This window comes from Dendrobates tinctorius, unplaced genomic scaffold (assembly GCF_039654945.1).
Source record: "Dendrobates tinctorius isolate UK_male_01 unplaced genomic scaffold, ASM3965494v1 ptg000201l, whole genome shotgun sequence".
In the NCBI taxonomy this organism is placed as follows: Eukaryota; Metazoa; Chordata; class Amphibia; order Anura; family Dendrobatidae; genus Dendrobates; species Dendrobates tinctorius.
The window spans coordinates 10,118,318-10,140,351 of NW_027361868.1; the positions used below are offsets into that span (position 1 = coordinate 10,118,318).

Here is a 22,034-nt window from a genome sequence, read left to right on the forward strand (position 1 = left end):
CCCCCCATGTGCAGCACCATGTCACCCCTCATGTGCAGCACCATGTCACCCCTCATGTGCAGCACCATGTCACCCCTCATGTGCAGCACCATGTCACCCCCCATGTGCAGCACCATGTCACCCCCCATGTGCAGCACCATGTCACCCCCCATGTGCAGCACCATGTGTAGCACCATGTCACCCCTCATGTGCAGCACCATGTCACCCCCCATGTGCAGCACCATGTCACCCCCCATGTGCAGCACCATGTCACCCCCCATGTGCAGCACCATGTGTAGCACCATGTCACCCCCCATGTGCAGCACCATGTGTAGCACCATGTCACCTCCCATGTGCAGCACCATGTCACCCCTCATGTGCAGCACCATGTCACCCCCCATGTGCAGCACCATGTCACCCCTCATGTGCAGCACCATGTCACCCCTCATGTGCAGCACCATGTCACCCCCCATGTGCAGCACCATGTCACCCCCCATGTGCAGCACCATGTCACCCCCCATGTGCAGCACCATGTGTAGCACCATGTCACCCCTCATGTGCAGCACCATGTCACCTCCCATGTGCAGCACCATGTGCAGCACCATGTCACCCCCCATGTGCAGCACCATGTGTAGCACCATGTCACCCCTCATGTGCAGCACCATGTCACCCCCCATGTGCAGCACCATGTGTAGCACCATGTCACCCCTCATGTGCAGCACCATGTCACCCCTCATGTGCAGCACCATGTTACCCCCCATGTGCAGCACCATGTCACCCCTCATGTGCAGCACCATGTCACCCCCCCATGTGCAGCACCATGTCACCCCCCATGTGCAGCACCATGTCACCCCTCATGTGCAGCACCATGTCACCCCCCCATGTGCAGCACCATGTCACCCCTCATGTGCAGCACCATGTCACCCCCCCATGTGCAGCACCATGTCACCCCCCATGTGCAGCACCATGTCACCCCTCATGTGCAGCACCATGTCACCCCCCCCATGTGCAGCACCATGTCACCCCTCATGTGTAGCACCATGTCACCCCCCCATGTGCAGCACCATGTCACCCCCCATGTGCAGCACCATGTCACCCCTCATGTGCAGCACCATGTCACCCCCCCCATGTGCAGCACCATGTCACCCCCTCATGTGCAGCACCATGTCACCCCCTCATGTGCAGCACCATGTCACCCCCCATGTGCAGCACCATGTCATCCCATGTCCTGCATCGTCACCCCCCATGTGCAGCACCATGTCACCCCCTCATGTGCAGCACCATGTCACCCCCCCATGTGCAGCACCATGTCACCCCTTCATGTGCAGCACCATGTCACCCCTCGTGTAGCACCATGTGCAGCACCATGTCACCCCTCATGTGCAGCACCATGTCACCCCCCCCATGTGCAGCACCATGTCACCCCTTCATGTGCAGCACCATGTCATCCCATGTCCTGCATCATGTCACCCCGCCATGTGCAGCACCATGTCACCCCCCCATGTGCAGCACCATGTCACCCCTTCATGTGCAGCACCATGTCACCCCTCGTGTAGCACCATGTGCAGCACCATGTCACCCCCTCATGTGCAGCACCATGTCACCCCCCCATGTGCAGCACCATGTCACCCCTTCATGTGCAGCACCATGTCATCCCATGTCCTGCATCATGTCACCCCGCCATGTGCAGCACCATGTCACCCCCCCCATGTGCAGCACCATGTCACCCCTTCATGTGCAGCACCATGTCACCCCCCATGTGCAGCACCATGTCATCCCATGTCCTGCATCATGTCACCCCCCCATGTGCAGCACCATGTAACCCCTTCATGTGCAGCACTATGTCACCCCCCCATGTGCAGCACCATGTTGTCACCCCATGTGTGCAGCACCATGTTATCACCCCCATTGCCTCCCCATGCCCACCCAAATTGCCCATACACATAAGGGAAAAAAAAAACACATGCTCACCTTGTCCCGTTTCCTGGCGCTCTGCTTCTCTCCCTGCCTCCGATGCGCGTACTCTCCGGAGTAAACAGCTGACGTGATGACGTCATTTCATAGCGTCAGCTGTTTCACACGCTGATTGGTGGAGGAAGTGGCCGGAGGCTCCTCCTCCACCAAAGGAGTCAGCGGCACCGCGCAGAGCAGCGGCGCACATGGATACAGCCAGCGACCTACGGGCATCATGTGGCCCATGGACCTCTGATTTCCAGCCCTACAGCTGTCTCGGTCCGCAGGCCAGACTGAGACAGCCAGAGGGCCGGATGTGGCCCGTGGGCCGGCCGCACTTTGCCCAGGTCTGGTCTAACCCCATCTTTTCTGAGTTTTCTTACTTAGCCCTATTTTGCCTTTAAAGAGACAGAATTACATTGCAGCAGTTCATACAGTATATTACAGCAGCTTCTAGCATGATTATTACATGATATTTTGGTGACATGTCGCACTGCATCAGTCCTGCCCTGAAAAATGCAATTTCACGGCCTAATGCACTTCATTCCGTTATGTGCAATATCAGTTACTTTCACCTCTCACAGGCATAGAGAAATCCCATGAATATTCTAGATGGTACATATTGTCTGTGCTTATAGAATTAATGTCTCAACGTTTTTTTTTAGACCTTTGCAGAATGCAGATGTTCGCTCTGTTTGTCTTATTTTAGTAAATTGTGTTCATTGAGTTTATTTTGTTTATTTTATATGTCATGTACTATTTTTATAAGATTTTTTTACCAACTGACAACCTTAAAGAAAATGTGTTTTTTGTTAGATAACTGGTTTGCAGTCAATACCCCTTAAAACTCAGTGGAAAATATAGCTGCCCTGTACCAGTAAATTGAAAATTTCGCTCAACCAGGCGAAGGAAAAATGGCTTCCAAAGAGGTTATTCTGTGCTTGCCAAATTTTACTTTTGCCCTTGCAAAAAGCCCTTTTAATGCATCGCCAGTGTGAGTGTCTGCAGTTAATGCTTGTTTTTATGGAAATTGCTTGATCCTGTGATGTGTGTCACTGAGGATGTTAGCCTCAGTGATATGAACCCAGAAGTATGCTCCAGCATATTATGTGCTGAGAGGGGTTAATAAGCCATAATAGGGCTAGGTTTTTTAGTGAACAGCTGAAAAGTGGGTGGAAAGCTCGTCATCATATCTCCACCCCAGGGTGTTGTCCCGAAGGTAGATGTGAACTGGAAGCCTTTGGACACAATGAGTGTTCAGTCTGTCTGGAGATGAGATCTCCAGAGCTGTGCTCGTGTTAAAGAGAGATGAACCTTGTTATTTTTTCCTGAACGTGTACACCCTGCAGCCTCACAGACTCTACTGTATACTATTTTATTTTTGCCCATTATGTCAAAAGGGCCGTGTATGTTTTACCTAATGTCGGACTGGTTTATGCAGCATGTTTTTCATAAACCAGTGGAAAACTTAAACGGAAAGCGTTCCTGTGATTACCTCTTTGAGTAGCTGCTAGAAGTGAGGGCAACTTCCCCCGGAAGTGTGTGTGACAGCTGTGGACAAACTGCATTTCTTGGGTGAAGGCATCTACAGGATTAAAAGCAGACAACATGGAGGAGATGTTAAACAGTTACTGCAGCCTAATGTTCAGAAGTATAGACTGTCAGACCGTCGTGAGGCCGCAGGCTTGTCCCGTGACCATAAATGGGGTACTGGTGTCTGGACTCTTGGACTCGAGGAGTTTGGGGACAACACTGGTACGGCCCACACCCCTTCATCAGATGATCCCCGGAAAGCCTGTGTTCATCTGCATTATTCACAGGGATGCCAAGGACTACTCTGCGTACTGTGAGTGTGCAAGTCTGCGTACTGTGTATGTGTATGTTTACGTAGTGTGTGTGCAGTCTGGGTATTGTATGTGTGTGTCTGTGCATGTCTGCTTACGGTGTGTGCATGTTTAGTTACAGTGTGTGTGCATGTTTGCGTACTGTGTGTTTGCATGTTTGTGTGCATGTTTGCGTACTGTGTATGTGTCTACGTATTGTGAGTGTGGGTGCATGTCTGCGTACCGTGTGTGCATGTCTGTGTTCTGTATGTGTGCATGTCTGCATAGGTGAAGGATGAGGGGGCAGGCGGGGCCTTGTGTTGTATATCTATATTCCTCTGTCCTATCTGCATCATTTATTGTGGTATGTGTTAGAGGGGCCCACTGAGACTCTTTTGTCTGGGGCCCACGAAAACCTGGAGCCGGTCCTGCCAATGAGCACAGGGTAGTTAAAGACCTACTACACGCAGTTATAATAGGGAGGGACTTTAGCTTATTGTGGGACTTATGGCGAAAGGCAGCGGTGCCAAACTACTCAGATACTGTAAGAGCAGGTTTGACCATAAAGAAGCCCCATCACAGTTGGAGGCGAATTAGTTCCCTTCTGTGTGTCCTTGCTGGTGACGAGGATGGAACAGCGACCCATGAAGCCTACATTCCTGAGTTGGTGGTTTCTGGGGGGAATTTTGGGACTGCTCAAATGAAGGACCTTGCATTAAAAGGAGCGTTTAATAATATTACTGTTCTAATTGGGGTTGCTCAAGTATCCATACTTTGCAGTAAATGGGGTCTTGCTTTTACCAGGTTACTAAACTGAGGGGGAGGTAATAGAGCAACTGGGCATAGGGTGTTAGACCTGACACATTGTCATGTCTTGGGTGGGCATGTGGGCATAGACAAAACCCTAGATCTGGTCCTTCATAGGTTCTACTGGCCTGGATCTTACAGAGAGATTGCTAGCTATTGCCGGTCCTGTCCCACCTGTCAGCTAACTGCTCCAGTCTCTCACTTCCCTAGTCGTCTAGTGCCATTACCCATTATAGAGGTCCCATTTGATCATATTGCTATAGATCTTGTCATACCCCTAGTTAAGTCTGCCGAAGGACACCAATATATCCTGGTGGTCATGGACAACGCAACACAGTACCTGGAAGCAATACCACTGAGAAACTCCTCCACCAGGAGTATAGACTGAGCGCTAGTCCATATTTGTTTCCTGGACGGGCCAGCCAAATGAGATTTTGAGAGACCAAAGAATTCCTTTTATGTCCTGAAAGATGAGGGAGTTGTGTAATGCCCTCCAGATTATGCAGCTTAGTACATAGGTGTACCAGCCGCAGACTGACAGCCTGGTGGAGAGGTTCAACAAAACCCCAACGTCAATGCTTAAGAAGGTCCTAGAGAAGGATGGCAAAAACTGGGATTGCCTTCTTCCATATCTGCTGTTCTCCCTTGGGGAAGTTCCACAGGACTCTACGGGGTTTTCTCCATTCAGGCTGTTGTATGGCCGTCACCCTTGAGGACTTATATATTGCAATGGAGACCTGGGAGGCAGACGTTACTCCCTACTAGAGCATCATCAAATATGTGGCCCAGATGCAGGAAAGGATTGCGGAGGTGATGCCTATTGTGAGAGAGGAGAGCCTCCTTCAGGCACAAGAGGTCCAAGCAAGAGTCTGCAATCAGTCTGCAAGATTGAGACAGTTTAGCCTTGGAAATCGGATGTTCGTGCTGATTGCCAATGTTGAATGTAAATTCCTGGCCAAGCAGCAGGGCCATACGAAGCGATTGAAAAACTGGGTAACATCAACTACAAGGTTTACCAGCCAGGGAGAAGAAAACAATACCAGGTGTACCACGTCAACCTGCTTAAGCCATGGTGAGATAAGGAATCGGTGGAAGCTACGTGCCTGAGCGACAATCCCAGGTAAATCCCAGGTAAATCAAGTTCTTGAAGCCCGCCGCGAGGTTATTTCAAAGGAAGTGAGGAGAATGTTTAGCCTGGGTGTCATTGTGGAGTCATTGAGTGGCTGATCCAGTGTCATTGTCCTTTTGCCGAAGCCCAATGGAGAATGGCGATTTTGCTGAATGAGGTGTCCAAGTTCTATGCACATCCAATGTGCCGTGTCGAAGAACTCATTTAGAGGCTAGGGTCAGCCAGATACATCACCAACCTTGACCGAACGAAAGGGTAACCGCAAATTCCCACGTCCCAAAGTGTCAACGAGAAGACAGCCTTCTCTACACCTGACAGGTGCTTCCAATGAATCAAACTGCCTTTTGGACTCCTGGGAGCCCCAGTCACCTTCCAGAGGGCTATGGACCGGATCCTAGCCCCTCACACAAACTACGCCTCAGCTTACCTTGACGATATTGTGATTTTCAGCCCAGATTGAGGAAGTTATCTGCATAAGGTTCAGGCATTTCTGGATGAGCTGAGAAAGATGGGGTTTACCATAAACCCAAAGAATTGCGCCATGGGTAAGGAGAAAGCCAAATACTTAGGCTGTATCATTGGGAGTGTGAAATAAAGCCACAAGTGAACAGAGTAGAGGTGATCCAAAATTGTTCGCAACCAATCTTAAAGAAACAGGTTAGGGCATTTCTGGGAATTGGATACTATCAACAGTTTTTCCCAAATTTCACCATGATAGCCGCACCCCTGATCGACCTTCTTAAGGGCACAAAGACGTCGATGGCTAAGTGGTCTTCCGAAGCAGAGGTGGCATTCCAAGAGTTGAAGCATGCACTGTGTAAACAAGCAATCTTGGTCGCACCTCATTTCAATAACAAGTTCATGGTTCAGACAGATGCTTCAGAGGTTGGGTTGGGAGCCATGTTGTCCCAAGAAATGGTGAGGAAAATCCAATCCTATGCCTAAGTAGGAAACGTTCCTTATGTGAAAAGAATTATGCTATCGTGGAAAAAGAATGCTTGGGCATTAAACGGGCCATTGACACTCTGAGGCGCTACCTGCTAAGCCGAAGGTTCAGGCTAATGTCAGACCATGCACCCCTGAGATAGATAAGGGAAAGGAAGGGGATAAATTCCCGTGCGACTATGTGGTTTCTAGCACTACAGGACTTCAGCTTCCATGTGGCGCATAGGCCCAAGAAACTACATGGTAATGCAGATGCCCTGACAAGGCTTCCCTGTCTAGTGACTGATAGTGCCAAAACCCCGGCTCTAGGCATAGGGGGTTATGTGTGAGAACATCTCTGGTAAAATACTGCAGGGGAGATATTTGTCACTGAGGATGTTAGCCTCAGTGATATGAACCCAGAAGTATACTCCAGCATGTTATGTGCTAAGAGGGGTTAATCGGCCATAATGTCTTGGGTTTTGGTAAACAGCTGTAAAAATGGGTGTGATGCTGTTCACCATATCTTCACCCCGTGGTCTGATCGTGGTCTTTTGACTCATTTATGTTTGCTATGCTCATGTTAAAGAGAGCTGAGCCTTGTTATTTTTCCTGAGCGAGTACACACCGCAGCCACACAGACTGTACTGTATACTATTGTGTTTTTCCCCATTATGCCAAAAAGGCTGTGTATGTTTTATTTAATGTCGGACTGGTTTATGAAGCACGTTTTTTAATAAACCAGTGAAAAACTTAAATGGAAATTGTTGCTGTGACAACCTCTGTGAGCCACCATAGCCCCTCGCTAAATCATCTTGGTCCCTCTGGTCTTCGAATATTCCGGAGTTGACTAAGCTCCACATGGTCATGTAAGGAGCAATGGGTGGGGAATTGCAGCAGCAGGCCACGGAAGGGGTGAGACTAGCACAGGTAAGTATATACTTTTATTATTAAGGGTTTTAAAATATTATTTTTATTGAATTTCCCTTCCTAACCCTCAAAATAATGGCCACCATTTTATTGGATTCTTGCAAATCCTAAAAATTTTGGATTTGGCAGAATCATAAATTTTTCAGAAATTTATAACAAATTTGATTGGTTACTTATCGACTTGCTCATCTCTAGCCATTATAAATCCGGGGCGTTTTATGATTCTACCATTTTCATAACTGTTCAGTTTAGGAGTAAAAACTAATGGATTTCTTGTATGGCGAGCGACCTGTGCTTTACAAATTGAAATCTACACCAGTGAAGCACTGGCAGCGACATCCATTATTAATTATAGGAAATGATAGATGGCCGTAGATCCTCTCATCCAAGAGAAATGGTCCGATTGTGCAAATAACACTCTGGTCAGAGTTTGATCAGTGTGAATATTGTGCGCTCCAAATCTCTCGGTTGAGAAGATGGAGGAAAAAAAAATTTTCATCTTCTCCATTCTGGCAAACGATAATCGAATGACCTTTGAGTGCAGTCCGATATTTTCCATGGAATTATTGACTTGCATGACCAAGTGTGATCCGAAAATTGGATCAACCTCGAACATGCAGCGATTTTTCTGTCCTAGGAAAAAAATGGACACGTGTACTGCCCCATAGACCAACATTGGTCCAAGTGCGATCCGATGTTTCGTCAAATTTTATTTGAACCGAAAATACGCTTGTCTGCACTTGCCCTAAATCACATTTATTTATAAAGCAGCAAGGATGGAGGGAAAATGGCAAAAAGTTGGCAGCATGTAATTGGTTGCAATGATTTGCCTTTTAAACAGATCCATAAATCTGCTCCTCTCAATTTTGCACGTAGCATGTGCAACAAGTTTTTGGGCTTTATTTAGCAGTTTGTTCCATTTTGCTTGATAAATGTCCCATTTTCTACTTATTTACAAGCTGATTCTGTCCTCCACCGAAGGTTACAGAGGTACCATATAATAAGTCCACCACGTAATCCTTGTGTGCAGAATATAAGGGAATCGCATCATCCGGGATGAGAAACAAAGGAGGAGGCGGAGAGGTAGCCAGACATAGGAATTCCAGCGTAGATGGAAAACCTAAATAGAATTGAGGCTTGTAGGCCTCAGGAGGTGGCTGTGTGGTTATCACCGGTCTCCTTCCTATTCATTAGGCTCAGTGCGTCCTCCTCCTCGGCGCGCCGCTCGCTAAGCCGCCTTAAACACAATAGAAAGAATAAAATAGGAGCGTGGTATTACAGAACTGAACATCACAGAAACAAAGCTTTGGATGAGAAGACTTCTTACCGACCTCCAGCAACTTCAGGAATATCGACAATACCTGGAAGACATCGCTTCTCATTATTTGCCTCAATTTATAGTGATCTCAGGAAAAGTTTTACATATGACCCACTGCAATATTCCAAAGGATACCCGTCAAATTAAGCAAAAAAGTGTCAACGGAAAGTGACTTATTGTTTCAATCAAGTATTTGTGTTTAAAAAAAAAATTTAGTCAAAGTTTTTTGTTTTTTTCATATCGATTGTGAAGTCACGTAGAGAAACCATACAATTGGTTCCTTCACATATCCAATTTTCACGCGGCTGTAGTTGTTTGGCATAGGGTAGTGAATCGTATAACCATTGCAATATTTTGGGGTTTAATCCTTCATCAAGCCTAAGAGTCACCCAACCGGTATAAAAGACTGTGTAAGGCCTCATTCAGACGTCGGATAAGTATCAGAGATCAGCTCTAACTCAAGTTGCTACTGTTGCAGACACATGATGGCTGTATAAAACAGCCAGCACTCTCTATGTTTCAGGCTCGGAATCTTTTGGATAAGGCAGTGTTCACATCTCGTCTAGTCACTGAGCATAGGAACATAACCTAAAGGTTAAAGGCATTTCGGAAGTAGGAAAAAAACAAAACAAAACATAGTTGCTTTCTTTCACAAACAGCGCCCCACCTTTCTGAAGGTTATGTATGAAACTGCAGCTAAGCTCCATTCATTTTTTCAAGGGAAGTAGCCAGGTATTGCTATTCCTGTTCAACCTCTTAAAGGGTACGCGCACACCGTCTTTCAGGTGCATACGTTCTAAAAGTTCTTAAAAAATGTTAAAATGAATGAAACGTAAAATCGACATTCTGTGCTTATGCCCACTATTTTATACATACAAGTAAAAAAAAAAAACACTGGTGGCATTGCCACTGCAAAACTCAACCGCAAGGACGCCAATAAAATAAAAGGAAAAACACCGCGTTTTCTCGAAGTGTCTTTTGCTTGAAAAGCTCGGTGGGTAAATGTCGACGTGTGCACATACTCTAAGAAGAACTTTTTATTATTAGATTATATTTAGACTAGTTGTGCAGTGAACTATAGACTGCCATGGGTAATTTGCTGCATGCTGTCAGTTTTCCAGACGGTCTATTTTGCGCCTTGTGTTCTGGTAGAAAACCACTTTGTGTGTGATGTCAGTGCTATAAAGCAATGTATAATAACCCAGCTATGAGTGTGGAGCGGCTGAGGCAGTGGCTGTCACTGCCTGCATTGTCAGAATACCGTGTGCTTTTTCCTAAAACATCCAAACTTCCTTCTGAACTGTCAAGACTGGAAGCATTGATCTAGCGCCTGGTACAGCACCCGGGCTCTGCTTTGATCTGTGCCAACAGGGAAAGAAAAACAGAAAATGTTTCATGTAGTTATGTGTGTTTGTTCTCGTTCTTTTCTTCCTTTATAACATGACTTTTCCATATAAAATAGAGGTAAATAATAACAGATATGAATGTTTTGATGACACATATGGATGGCTGCAGGAGACCAGTAGATATTAGAGCAAAATAACTTGCAGGATCCTGGTCCAGCGGCCATGCCGTTACTCCATGGAAGCCGGTCCACAGCACTATAATGTCACGAGTATGTCATGTACTCCTGGGAGATTTGGAGTTAGACGATCACTATGTATAGTGAATTGCAAATCTTTCACTTAGACTGTCTGTTTGTGTCCCATATTAAATGGATTTGGTTTCATTTGGTGCTAAAGAGGTTAACGACCCTTTCAATGGTGGTCAAAAACTTGCAGCTACATTTAAGCTGCTTCTGATCTGGTCATTACCTCTTCCAATGAAACCTGGCCAGACCTTCTCTGTCTTGCCAGTGAAAGCTTTGCTTCCTAGCTCCTTTAAAGGGAATCTGTCACCCCTTTTTTGAGATATCATATAATGATATTATTCAATTGTGTGTCACATAAGGATTCTCTTAGTACTTTTGCTTCCCCCTGACCCCGCACCTTTCATGCATAAATACCTTTTTTATATCGGTTCATATGTATGTAAACTGCCGCTGTCCGGTCCGCTGGGCGGGGCTTATTCAACTGCTCCCCCCTCCCTGTCTTGCTCTACACAAGAAGAAATGCGTAGAGCAAGACAGGGAGGGGGGAGCAGGTGAATAAGCCCCGCCCAGCGGACCGGACAGCGGCAGTTTACATACATCTGAACCGATATAAAAAAGGTATTTATGCATGAAAGGTGCGGGGTCAGGGGGATGCAAAAGTACTAAGAGAATCCTTATGTGACACACAATTGAATGATATCATTATATGATATCTCAAAAAAGGGGTGACAGATTCCCTTTAAGACGCTGTGCTGGATAGGAGTTCATTGTTGCTACTAGAGATTGTTGCGTGCTGGTTGGTACATTCCTATCCTTCCCTATGTACCTATTTACCTTTGGTGAGTGTTTGTATGTTTGTTGCTTTCTGATATCCCTGTTTTATCTTTGTGTCTTGTTTACATTATATTTCTGTCCCCTCATGGGGTGGGGGAAGGGAGAAATCAGGGTTTAGCAGGAGCACAGTAAGATCAGAGACTCAGGCTTCTCTACCTTCAAGAGTACAGGGATAGCTAGGGTCCCAGTTTTAGGGACAGTTTGATGCCACCTACCAAATACCGTCACAGTGTGACATATGAATTACCTACTACCTTCACTGTTCATGATCTCTGGGAGGCTTATACGAGAAAAACATTGATTATTTTGATCAGAGTGGGGTCTGAGTGTTATCATTTTTTCTTGTATGTAGAGAAAAAGTTTCTCCACCGTCTCAATTCTAAGTGCTATCCAAATTTTTTCACGGACCCACAGACATACATTACTCATTTTGACAGGGGCGTAACTACCGCGTTCAGAGCGGTCGCAGCTGCGACGGGGCCCAGAGTGCTTAGGGGCCCGCTCACGAGTCTGCACTTCGAAGTTGAGCTGTGTAGTGGGCGTGTCAGGGTAGTCGCAGCCTCTGGGAGCTGCAGCCGCTCATTGGCTGTGCAGCTCCGTGCTTTGACTGGCTGCCGGGCTGCAATTGGCCTGACGCTGATTGGTTAATCGGGGCAGTGAAGGCGCGCATTGAGGAGCGTGCTCAGTCCCTGAGGCAGGCTAGAAAGTGGAATGTGCGCATTCAGGAGAGCACGATGGCTGTGCTGTGCACACAGGACCTGTGATGAGGTCACAGGAGCAGAGGAGTCAGGAATCACATGATCAGGGGCCTCAGTGTATGCAAGACTCTGCTGTGCTGGTTGTCATGGTGTTGGATGAGGATAAGTTTATGTGTGGGGTCAGGAGGGGTTCACAGGGTAGATGTAGCAGAGCCGTGTGTGTACGAAGTGTATGGAGCGCAGCCGTGTGTGTACGAGGTGTGCGGAGCTGAGCCGTGTGTGTACGGAGCAGAGCCGCGTGTGTACGAGGTGTACGGAGTGGAGCTGCACGTGTACGAGGTGTACGGAGCGGAGCCGCGTGTAAGAAGCGGAGCCGCGTGTGTACGAGGTGTATGGAGAGGAGCCGTGTGTGTATGGAGCGGAAATGTGCGTGTACGAGGTATGCGGAGCCACATGTGCACGAGGTGTATGGAGTGGAGATGTGCATGTACTAGGTGTGTGGAGCTGCACGTGTTGAGGTGTACGGAGCAGAGATGTGCGTGTATTTTGGCATGGGGGGCCCCATTTGAAAGTTTGCACCGGGTCACTGCCTGTCTGTCACACTGCAGCAACCCCACTGCATTACAAAGGGTTATTGATCACTTTACTTTCTTCACTCCTAGGGAGGATAGACCTTCAGAATCTTGGTGGTTAAATTGTAAGCCTTTGAATATTCTACCTTTCCATTTTTAATGGTGGCATTAATTTCAGTTTAATTGTTATTAAAAGTTATGTTTTATTTCTCACATTTTGCTATTTCCGATTTGTATTAGTGAAAACCTTGTACTATTAGTGGGCAGTTATTTCCACCCTTTTGCTAGATTGCTGACATGATTCAGATGAAACCCCCGAGGGATCCATTCACTATAATGAGGCAGCAGTTACTTACTCTGGACTCCGTCTCAAAAATGTGGTCGACGGCACTTTTATGCAGTCCTAAAAAGATGGACACCACTGGATCACAGGTCAGACAGTGTCCACAGTGCCTCCATCTGCCTCTAGGCCTCATACCCATTGTCGATTAAAAAAAATGGTCCAATTTCTGGACTGGAAAAAAGGGTGGAGTGTTATGCCAGTGTCATGCTATTGCTTTGCAATTTTTTTTTCCCATCTGTTTTCCATCCGTTTTTTTTCCCAGCCACTCTTTTTCTACAGTCATTTACAGGACCATTTACAGTGTCCTACACCACAGAATGGTGATATATCCGTTAAAAACGGATGGAAAACGGATGGTCCGTTTTTTTAATCGCACCCATTGACTTCTATTGTCAAAAATCGCTGCAAATCACAGCATGCTGTGATTTTTTTTCTCAGAACGATTTTGGCTGAGAAAAAAATCGCAAGTGAGATGTCACCCATTCACTAACATGGGTCAGATTGCAATCCGATTAAAAATCGGATTGCAATCGTCCATTTTAATCGCCAGTGAGTATGAGGCCTTATAGGGAATATTCCGCCAGAGGTTCTGTGTGAATCACGTATTTCAGAGATTTACATGGAAACCCCGGTGCAAGTGCTCAGCGCAGAGGGCAGGATAACTTGTAACTTCCTGGCGCCGCTGGAGTGGCAGCCTGTTACAGTAGCTCCTTCTTTGCTCTCCTTTTTTCTCTATTTTTTCTACTTTTCCTTTCTCTTTTTTATTGTTACTCCAAAGGACATTGCACTATGGAAAACCATAAGAGGACCTGGACCTTCGATGGACTTTTTACCTTGTTTTTACTTGTATCTATTGTGTTGGGAAATCCAGGAACTGAAAAAGACCCTATTGTCTACTCCAGAGAAGCTATACTGCTGCTTAGGGACACAGCAAGGCAGCATGCTGCTAATAGACCAGAGGACATTCTACCAGAAATAAGGAGGACTAAGAGAAAAGGTTGCAGAGCTGGAGCCCTCAGGAAAGCTAGAAGAAGGCGCTATAGACCTGCTTTTCCCTCCGTCATTATGGGCAATGTGAGGTCACTCGGGAATAAGATGGACGAACTGTCGGCGCTGACCAGTCATCATCGGGAATTAAGGGAGTGTAGTATGTTGCTGTTTACAGAGACCTGGCTCACCGAAGGTTCTCCCGACACTGTTGTCTCGTTGGATGGCTTTAAACTCATTCGCGCGGACAGGACAAGGGAGAGCGGTAAGAGGAAAGGCGGAGGGCTGGCGATATTTGTGAATGATAGATGGTGTGACTCTAGGCATATCATGGTCAAAGAGCAAACATGCTGTAAGGACATTGAGCTATTAGCTGTGGGCATGAGACCTTTTTATTTACCGAGGGAACTGTCGCATGTAATCATGATAGCTGCATATGTCCCCCATTCTGCGAAAGCTGATGCCGCCACTGAGGTCCTACAATCCACAGTGAGCATGATGCAGTCCCTTCACCCCCAAGCATTCCTTCTGGTTTCGGGAGACTTCAATCATGTGTCTCCAGCATCCATACTACCCGGTTGCACACAATATGTTACCTGCCTCACTAGAGACAACAAAATATTGGACTTGTTCTTTGCCAATGTGAGAGGGGCATATGCCTCGTCTGCCCTACCGCCCCTTGGAAGATCGGATCACAATCTAGTGCACCTCCAACCCGTGTACAAGCCACTTGTACAGAGAGAACCTGCTGTCACTCGCACAGTGAGGATATGGACTGAGGAGAGTGATGATGCTCTGAGAGACTGCTTTGAAACAACCACTTGGGATGTGCTGCAAGATTCCTATGGTGATGTCATGGATGGTCTCACACACTGTATAACGGACTACGTTAATTTCTGTGTATACAACACGGTACCCACAAAAGTAGTGAGGTGCTTCTCTAACAATAAACCATGGATCAGCCCCGGATTAAAGGCTCTTCTCAAAGAGAAGAAGTTGGCCTTCAGATCAGGTGACAAGGGCAGGCTGAGAGAGGTGCAGAAAGATCTGAAGAATCTAATCAGGCAGGGAAAGGCTAATTATAAGAGCAAGATTGAACTGAAATTGTCACAGAAAAGGATTCATGAAGTCTGGGAGGGTCTAATGTCTATATCTGGGCATAGACAGACTGTCTCCAGGATGGTTGTAGATAAAGAGGGGCTTAATGAACTTAATCTATTCTTTAACAGATTTAATCACACACTGGCTGCTCCTGCCCTTGCATACCATTCACACCTCTCTGCTACAATAACCTCACCCCCTGCTACAACTTGTCAACTGAGCCAGGGTCTGTTCTTCACAAGGACCCAGGTTGCAAAAGAACTGGATAAGATCAAAGTTTTGAAGGCTGCAGGTCCTGACGGCATCAGTGCAAGGCTAATCAGAACCTGCGGGCACCAGCTGAGTGAGATCATTACATATCTGTTCAATATGAGCATGAGAATAGGTATAGTACCACAACTGTGGAAATTATCGTGTGTGGTACCAGTTCCGAAGAAATCTTATCCGAAAGACCTTAATGACTATAGACCTGTAGCATTGACATCACACCTGATGAAGGTACTAGAGAGATTGGTTCTCACACGTCTCCGTCCTCTAGTGAGCTCGGATATGCACCCTCTCCAGTTTGCCTACAGGCTGGGCATTGGTGTAGATGATGCCATTATCCACCTTCTAGATAGGACTCTCACCTGGAGAAACCTGGTAACACTGTGAGAATAATGTTCTTCGATTTCTCTAGTGCTTTTAATACCATACAGCCAGGTCTACTGAGAGACAAGCTGGGCCTTGTTGGCGTGGACCTCCAACTCTCCACCTGGATCCTTAACTACCTCACGAACCGACCTCAGTTTGTAAAGGTTTGGGACAGTGTCAGACACGGTGATCTGCAATACAGGGGCACCTCAAGGTACAGTTCTTGCCCCTTTTCTCTTCACGCTGTACACTGCGGATTTTAAGTGCAACTCATCTAGCTGCTACTTGCAGAAGTATTCTGATGACTCTGCAATAGTAGGCCTCATCACAGGAGGAGATGAAAGAGAGTACAGAGATACTAACCTAGCTTTTGTGGAGTGGTGTCAGAGGAACCACCTTAGGATTAATTCCGGGAAGACCAAGGAATTGGTGGTGGACTTTCGCAAGGGAAAAAATCCACCAGTAGTGGTGAACATTCAGGGAAATGACATTGAGATAGTCGACACCTATAAGTACCTTGGTGTGATCCTCAATAATAAGCTTGACTGGGCCCATCACTTGGATGCAGTAGGCTTTATCTGCTCAGAAGGCTGAGAGCCTTTGGAGTTAGGGGGGCACTCCTTGCATCCTACTTCAACTCTGTTGTGGTATCAGTCATGCGTGCTGGGGTAGTGGCATATCAACCAGGGACAGGAATAGGCTGGACAAACTGATTAGAAGGGCCAGCTCTGTCCTGGGATGCCCCCTTGATCCAATTTAGGTAGTAGGCGACAGGAGGATACTGGCCAAGGTGAGCTACTTGGTACAGAATGATTCCCATCCCATGAATGAGACCGTGACAAAGATGTGCAGTACTGTCAGTGACCGGCTACTTCACCCAAATGTGAGAGGGAGCGCTATCGAAAGTCCTTCCTTCCTGCTGCAGTTAGGCTGTATAACCAGCACTGTCCAAAACGGAGAACGACCCAAACTGTGAACTGATAGATCCAAAGTTGTGATAGTCCGGTTATATCTTTTTTTTTTCGTATATGTACCTACCTACTGTCAATGCAATGCCTTTATGCATCTGTATCTGTACTTGTTCCTGCCTTGCTGCTGTAATGCTCTGAATTTCCCCATGGTGGGACGATTAAAGCAGGGGTCCTCAAACTACGGCCCGCGGGCCACATGCGGCCCGCGAAGGACTTTTATCTGGCCCCTGGCCAGGCTGACATTAACCGCACTGATTGCACCGCCCTCACTGCCGTGATGAACCAATCAGCGCTGCAGCTCACAAACACTGCCACCCCCCCCGACACGCCCACTAAAGAACTAGACTGCAGAGTGCAAACTCGCGGGCGGGACGAGGCGCCGAGGAAAGGCGTTGTGAAGCCCTCAATATGCAGCAGAGACCACACAGACGACGTGATTGTCATCACGCCGCCTGCTCGGCCTAATGACGTCACGCCGCCTGTGCCGGAAGACTGAGACGAGCGGGCGCCTCTTCAGAACAGCGGGGGACATAGGTGAGTACTGTTTTTTTTTTATCTTTTTAACTCCGGGTCCTATTGGGGACCTGTACTGCAAAATGGGGACGTTTACCTGCCTACTAGGGACCTGTGCTACGTATTGGGGACCTGTGCTACCTACTGGGGACCTGTATCTGCCTATTGGGGACCTGTGCTACCTATTGGGGACCTGTGCCTGCCTACTGGGGACCTGTATCCGGGACCTGTGCCTGCCTACTGGGGACCTGTGCCTGCCTATTGGGGACCTGTGCCTGCCTATTGGGGACCTGTGCCTGCCTATTGGGGACCTGTACCTGCCTATTGGGGACCTGTACCTGCCTATTGGGGACCTGTACCTGCCTATTGGGGACCTGTATCTGCCTATTGGGGACCTGCACCTGCGTTTTGGGGACCTGCACCTGCGTTTTGGGGACCTGTGCTGCCTATTGGGGACCTGTGCTGCCTACTGGGGACCTGTACCTGCCTATTGGGGACCTGTACCTGCCTATTGGGGACCTGCACCTGCCTATTGGGGACCTGTGCTGCCTATTGGGGACCTGTACCTGCCTATTGGGGACCTGTACCTGCCTATTGGGGACCTGCACCTGCCTATTGGGGACCTGCACCTGCGTATTGGGGACCTGTGCTACCTACTGGGGACCTGTACCTGCCTATTGGGGACCTGCACCTGCCTATTGGGGACCTGCACCTGCGTATTGGGGACCTGTGCTACCTATTGGGGACCTGTGCTGCCTATTGGGGACCTGTGCTACCTACTGGGGACCTGCACCTGCCTATTGGGGACCTGCACCTGCCTATTGGGGACCTGCACCTGCGTATTGGGGACCTGTGCTACCTATTGGGGACCTGTGCTGCCTATTGGGGACCTGTGCTGCCTATTGGGGACCTGTACCTGCCTATTGGGGACCTGTACCTGCCTATTGGGGACCTGCACCTGCGTATTGGGGACCTGTGCTACCTATTGGGGACCTGTGCTGCCTATTGGGGACCTGTGCTGCCTACTGGGGACCTGTACCTGCCTATTGGGGACCTGTGCTACCTATTGGGGACCTGTACCTGCCTATTGGGGACCTGTACCTGCCTATTGGGGACCTGTACCTGCCTATTGGGGACCTGTGCTACCTTCTGGGGACCTGTACCTGCCTATTGGGGACCTGTACCTGCCTATTGGGGACCTGTGCTACCTTTTGAGGACCTGTGCTACCTGTTGGGGACATTTACCTGCCTATTGGGGACCTTTACCTGCCTATTGGAGACCTGTGCTACCTATTGGGGACCTGTTCCTGCCTATTGGGGACCTGTGCTGCCTATTGGGGACATTTACCTGCCTATTGGGGACCTGTGCTGCCTATTGGGGACATTTACCTGCCTATTAGGGACCTGTGCTGCCTATTGGGGACCTGTGCTACCTATTGGGGACATTTACCTGCTTATTAGGGACCTGTGCTGCCTATTGGGGACCTGTACCTGCCTATTGGGGACCTGTGCTGCCTATTGGGGACATTTACCTGCCTATTGGGGACCTGTGCTGCCTATTGGGGACCTGTTCCTGCCTATTGGGGACCTGTTCCTGCCTATTTGGGGACCTGTTCCTGCCTATTGGGGACCTGTGCTGCCTATTGGGGACCTGTGCTGCCTATTGGGGACCTGTGCTGCCTATTGGGAACATTTACCTGCCTATTGGGGACCTGTGCTACCTATTTGGGACCTGTGCTGCTTACTGGGGACATTTACCTGCCTTTTAGGGACCAATGCTGCCTCTTGGGGATTCTTGCACCACACTAGTCTGAGCCTGAGGTAAAAGTGGAGTTCCACCAATATGGGCACTGGTGAGGCTGCATTGATGGGCACTGATCAGGCTGCATAGATGGGCACTGATCAGGCTGCATTGATGGGCACTGATCAGGCTGCATTGATGGGCACTGATCAGGCTGCATTGATGGGCACTGATCAGGCTGCATTGATGGGCACTGATCAGGCTGCATTGATGGGCACTGATCAGGCTGCATTGGTGGGCACTGATCAGGCTGCATTGATGAGCGCTGATCAGGCTGCATTGATGGGCGCTGATCAGGCTGCATTGATGGGCACTGATCAGGCTGCATTGATGAGCACTGATCAGGCTGCATTGATGGGCACTGATCAGGCTGCATTGATGGGCACTGATCAGGCTGCATTGATGGGCACTGATCAGGCTGCATTGATGGGCACTGATCAGGCTGCATTGATGGGCACTGATCAGGCTGCATTGATGGGCACTGATTAGACATTGACGGGCACTGATCAAGCTGCATTGATGGGCACTGATCAGGCTGCATTGATGGGCACTGATCAGACATTGATGGGCACTGATCAGGCTGCATTGATGGGCACTGATCAGGCCGCATTGATGGGCACTGATCAGGCCGCATTGATGGGCACTGATCAGGCCGCATTGATGGGCACTGATCAGGCCGCATTGATGGGCACTGATCAGGCTGCATTGATGGGCACTGATCAGGCTGCATTGATGGGCACTGATCAGGCTGCATTGATGGGCACTGATCAGGCTGCATTGATGGGCACTGATCAGGCTGCATTGATGGGCACTGATCAGGCTGCATAGATGTGCACTGATCAGACTGCATTGATGGGCACTGATCAGGCTGCATTGATGGGCACTGATCAGACATTGACGGGCACTGATCAGACTGCATTGATGGGCACTGATCAGGCCGCATTGATGGGCACTGATCAGGCTGCATTGATGGGCACTGATCAGGCTGCATTGATGGGCACTGATCAGGCTGCATTGATGGGCACTGATCAGGCCGCATTGATGGGCAGTGCAGTCTGTATGTCTCTGTGTGGGCAGTTTTATTGCTGGTATATTGTTTTTGTAGCGCTGTATATATGTTGGTATTTTACTAATAGCAATTTTGAATCCCTAGGAAACAATGATATCAAGAAAGAGAAAAAATTGACTCGAAGTGCAGGATATTCGAAGAACCCAAAAGAATCGGTAAGTTTCATGATTTAACTTTACTTCTTCATTTTTAATATTGTATTTGTTCCTATTTTGTTTTATGATTTCTAAATAAGATATGTGCAGTGTGCATATGAATTTGGTGCTAATTTTTTTTAAAACTATATTCCGGCCCTCCAGTGGTCCGAGAGACCGTGATCTGGCCCCCTGTTTAAAAAGTTTGAGGACCCCTGGATTAAAGGATTATCTTATCTTATCTTATAAATGTGCGCCAAGCCTTACTGCGATCTTTGGGAGGCAGAATGGAAAAATCAGCAGCAGGTGAAGAATTGTTTTTATTTTTTACACCATTCTTCATTCAGTATAAGTGATTAGGCGACTTTATTCTTCGGCTCGGTCGATTACAGCAATACCAGATATCTTTTTTTATGTTTGGCAGCTGCCACACAGTAAAATACACTTTTTCTATTGCAAAAAAAAGTTTTTGCATCCACATATTTAGATAGCTATAGTTTTTCCATATTTTGTCCCACAGAGTCATGTGAGGGCTTTTTGTTTGCGAGATGAGTTTACGTTTTTATTGGTACCATTTTCGGGCACATGACATTTTTTGATCACTTTCTATTCCAATTTTTGGGAGGCAAAATGAACAAAAACCAGCAATTCATTAATTATTTTATGTTTTTTTTGTTTTTTTATGTCGTTCCGCGTGTTGTAAAATTGATAAGGCAGCTTTATTCTCTGGGATAATACAATTACAGTGATACCACATTTATATTTTTTTTTATCTTTTTATGCAATAAAAAATATTTTATTTTACTATTTTATTTTTCCGCTGACAGAGCTGTATGGCAGCTTGTTTTTTGCGGGACAAGATGGCATTTTTAAGAGATACTATTTTTATTTACAGTCGTCTTTTGAACACTTTTTTTCTTTATTTTTTTTACTCTTTGTTCAGTGCTATGATGATAAAGCGTTGTTTTTTAACGCTGTTTACTAAAGGGATTAACTAATGGAACAGTTTTATAGGTTGGGTTATTCCGGATGCGGAGATGCCAAATATATTTACTTTTATTGTTTATTTTTGCATAAGTAATATTATTTTTTTTTTTTTTACTTTTTTATATTGTTCCAGGATGAGACATCAGCTTTCCGGTCACTGATCTAGTACTCTGCAATGCTTTAGACCAGTGCATCGCAGACAGGGTGGAGGCATGCCAGCTGGGTGATTCCACAGCCATCTTTCGGCCCATGGTCACCATGAAGACTATTGGCACAGCGCAATCGCAGTCACGTTGTGCTGATGGGAGCAGAGAGGGAGCTCACTATCTTGCCACAAAAATATTTACCGCACTTCAGCAGCAATAATGGTGGTGTATCATGAGCGTTTGGCACGTGTATGATGAGGGGAGGGGGTTTGCTGAGCTCAGAGGCGTGGCATTTTTGTAAGCACAGCAGTGATTTTTTTTTTTCCCCTAACTTTAGTTAGGCGGTTGCACATCAGTCAGATAGTGTGGCTAGATGTCCAATTTGGCTGTAAAATGTACCTTCCTGTTTTTTTTTGTTTTTTTTAAGGGGGGGATAACTGAGGCTCTCAGACAAAACCGGCAGGCGCATGTCCTCCAAGTGTGTTGTGCACTGCTTCTTTAGTGCTCCATGCACAAGTATAGCATTCTAAAGAATCTTATTTCAGTAGGTGAATGTGAAAAATCCTGCTGTATCTCACATTTTAGCTAGTTAGTTAGGTGGTTGTATATCAGTCAGATACTGTAGGTGTTATGGAAATATATATGTATATGTATTTCATATAGATCTCACTTGCCTGCTATAGGCTATATACTCCATATACTGCTATATACTCATGTACTCTTATATATTCTTATATGCACACAGATACATATTCACAGTTTGAACCTTGTAACTAGTTGGTGGAAATGAC

General features: G+C 47.2%; 1 protein-coding gene across 1 annotated transcript in view; it reads left to right on the plus strand.

Annotated features, from left to right (window-relative positions):
- The window catches only part of HHAT (hedgehog acyltransferase), a 355,681-nt gene extending 333,970 nt beyond the window's left edge, over positions 1-21,711 (plus strand). Inside the window, exons 12-13 of the mRNA XM_073553397.1 lie at positions 20,061-20,131; positions 21,231-21,711. Coding sequence (XP_073409498.1) covers positions 20,061-20,131; positions 21,231-21,263 — 104 coding nt within the window. The 3' untranslated portion in view covers positions 21,264-21,711. The remainder of the gene's footprint in view (positions 1-20,060; positions 20,132-21,230) is intronic.
- The last annotated feature ends 323 nt before the right edge of the window (positions 21,712-22,034 follow it).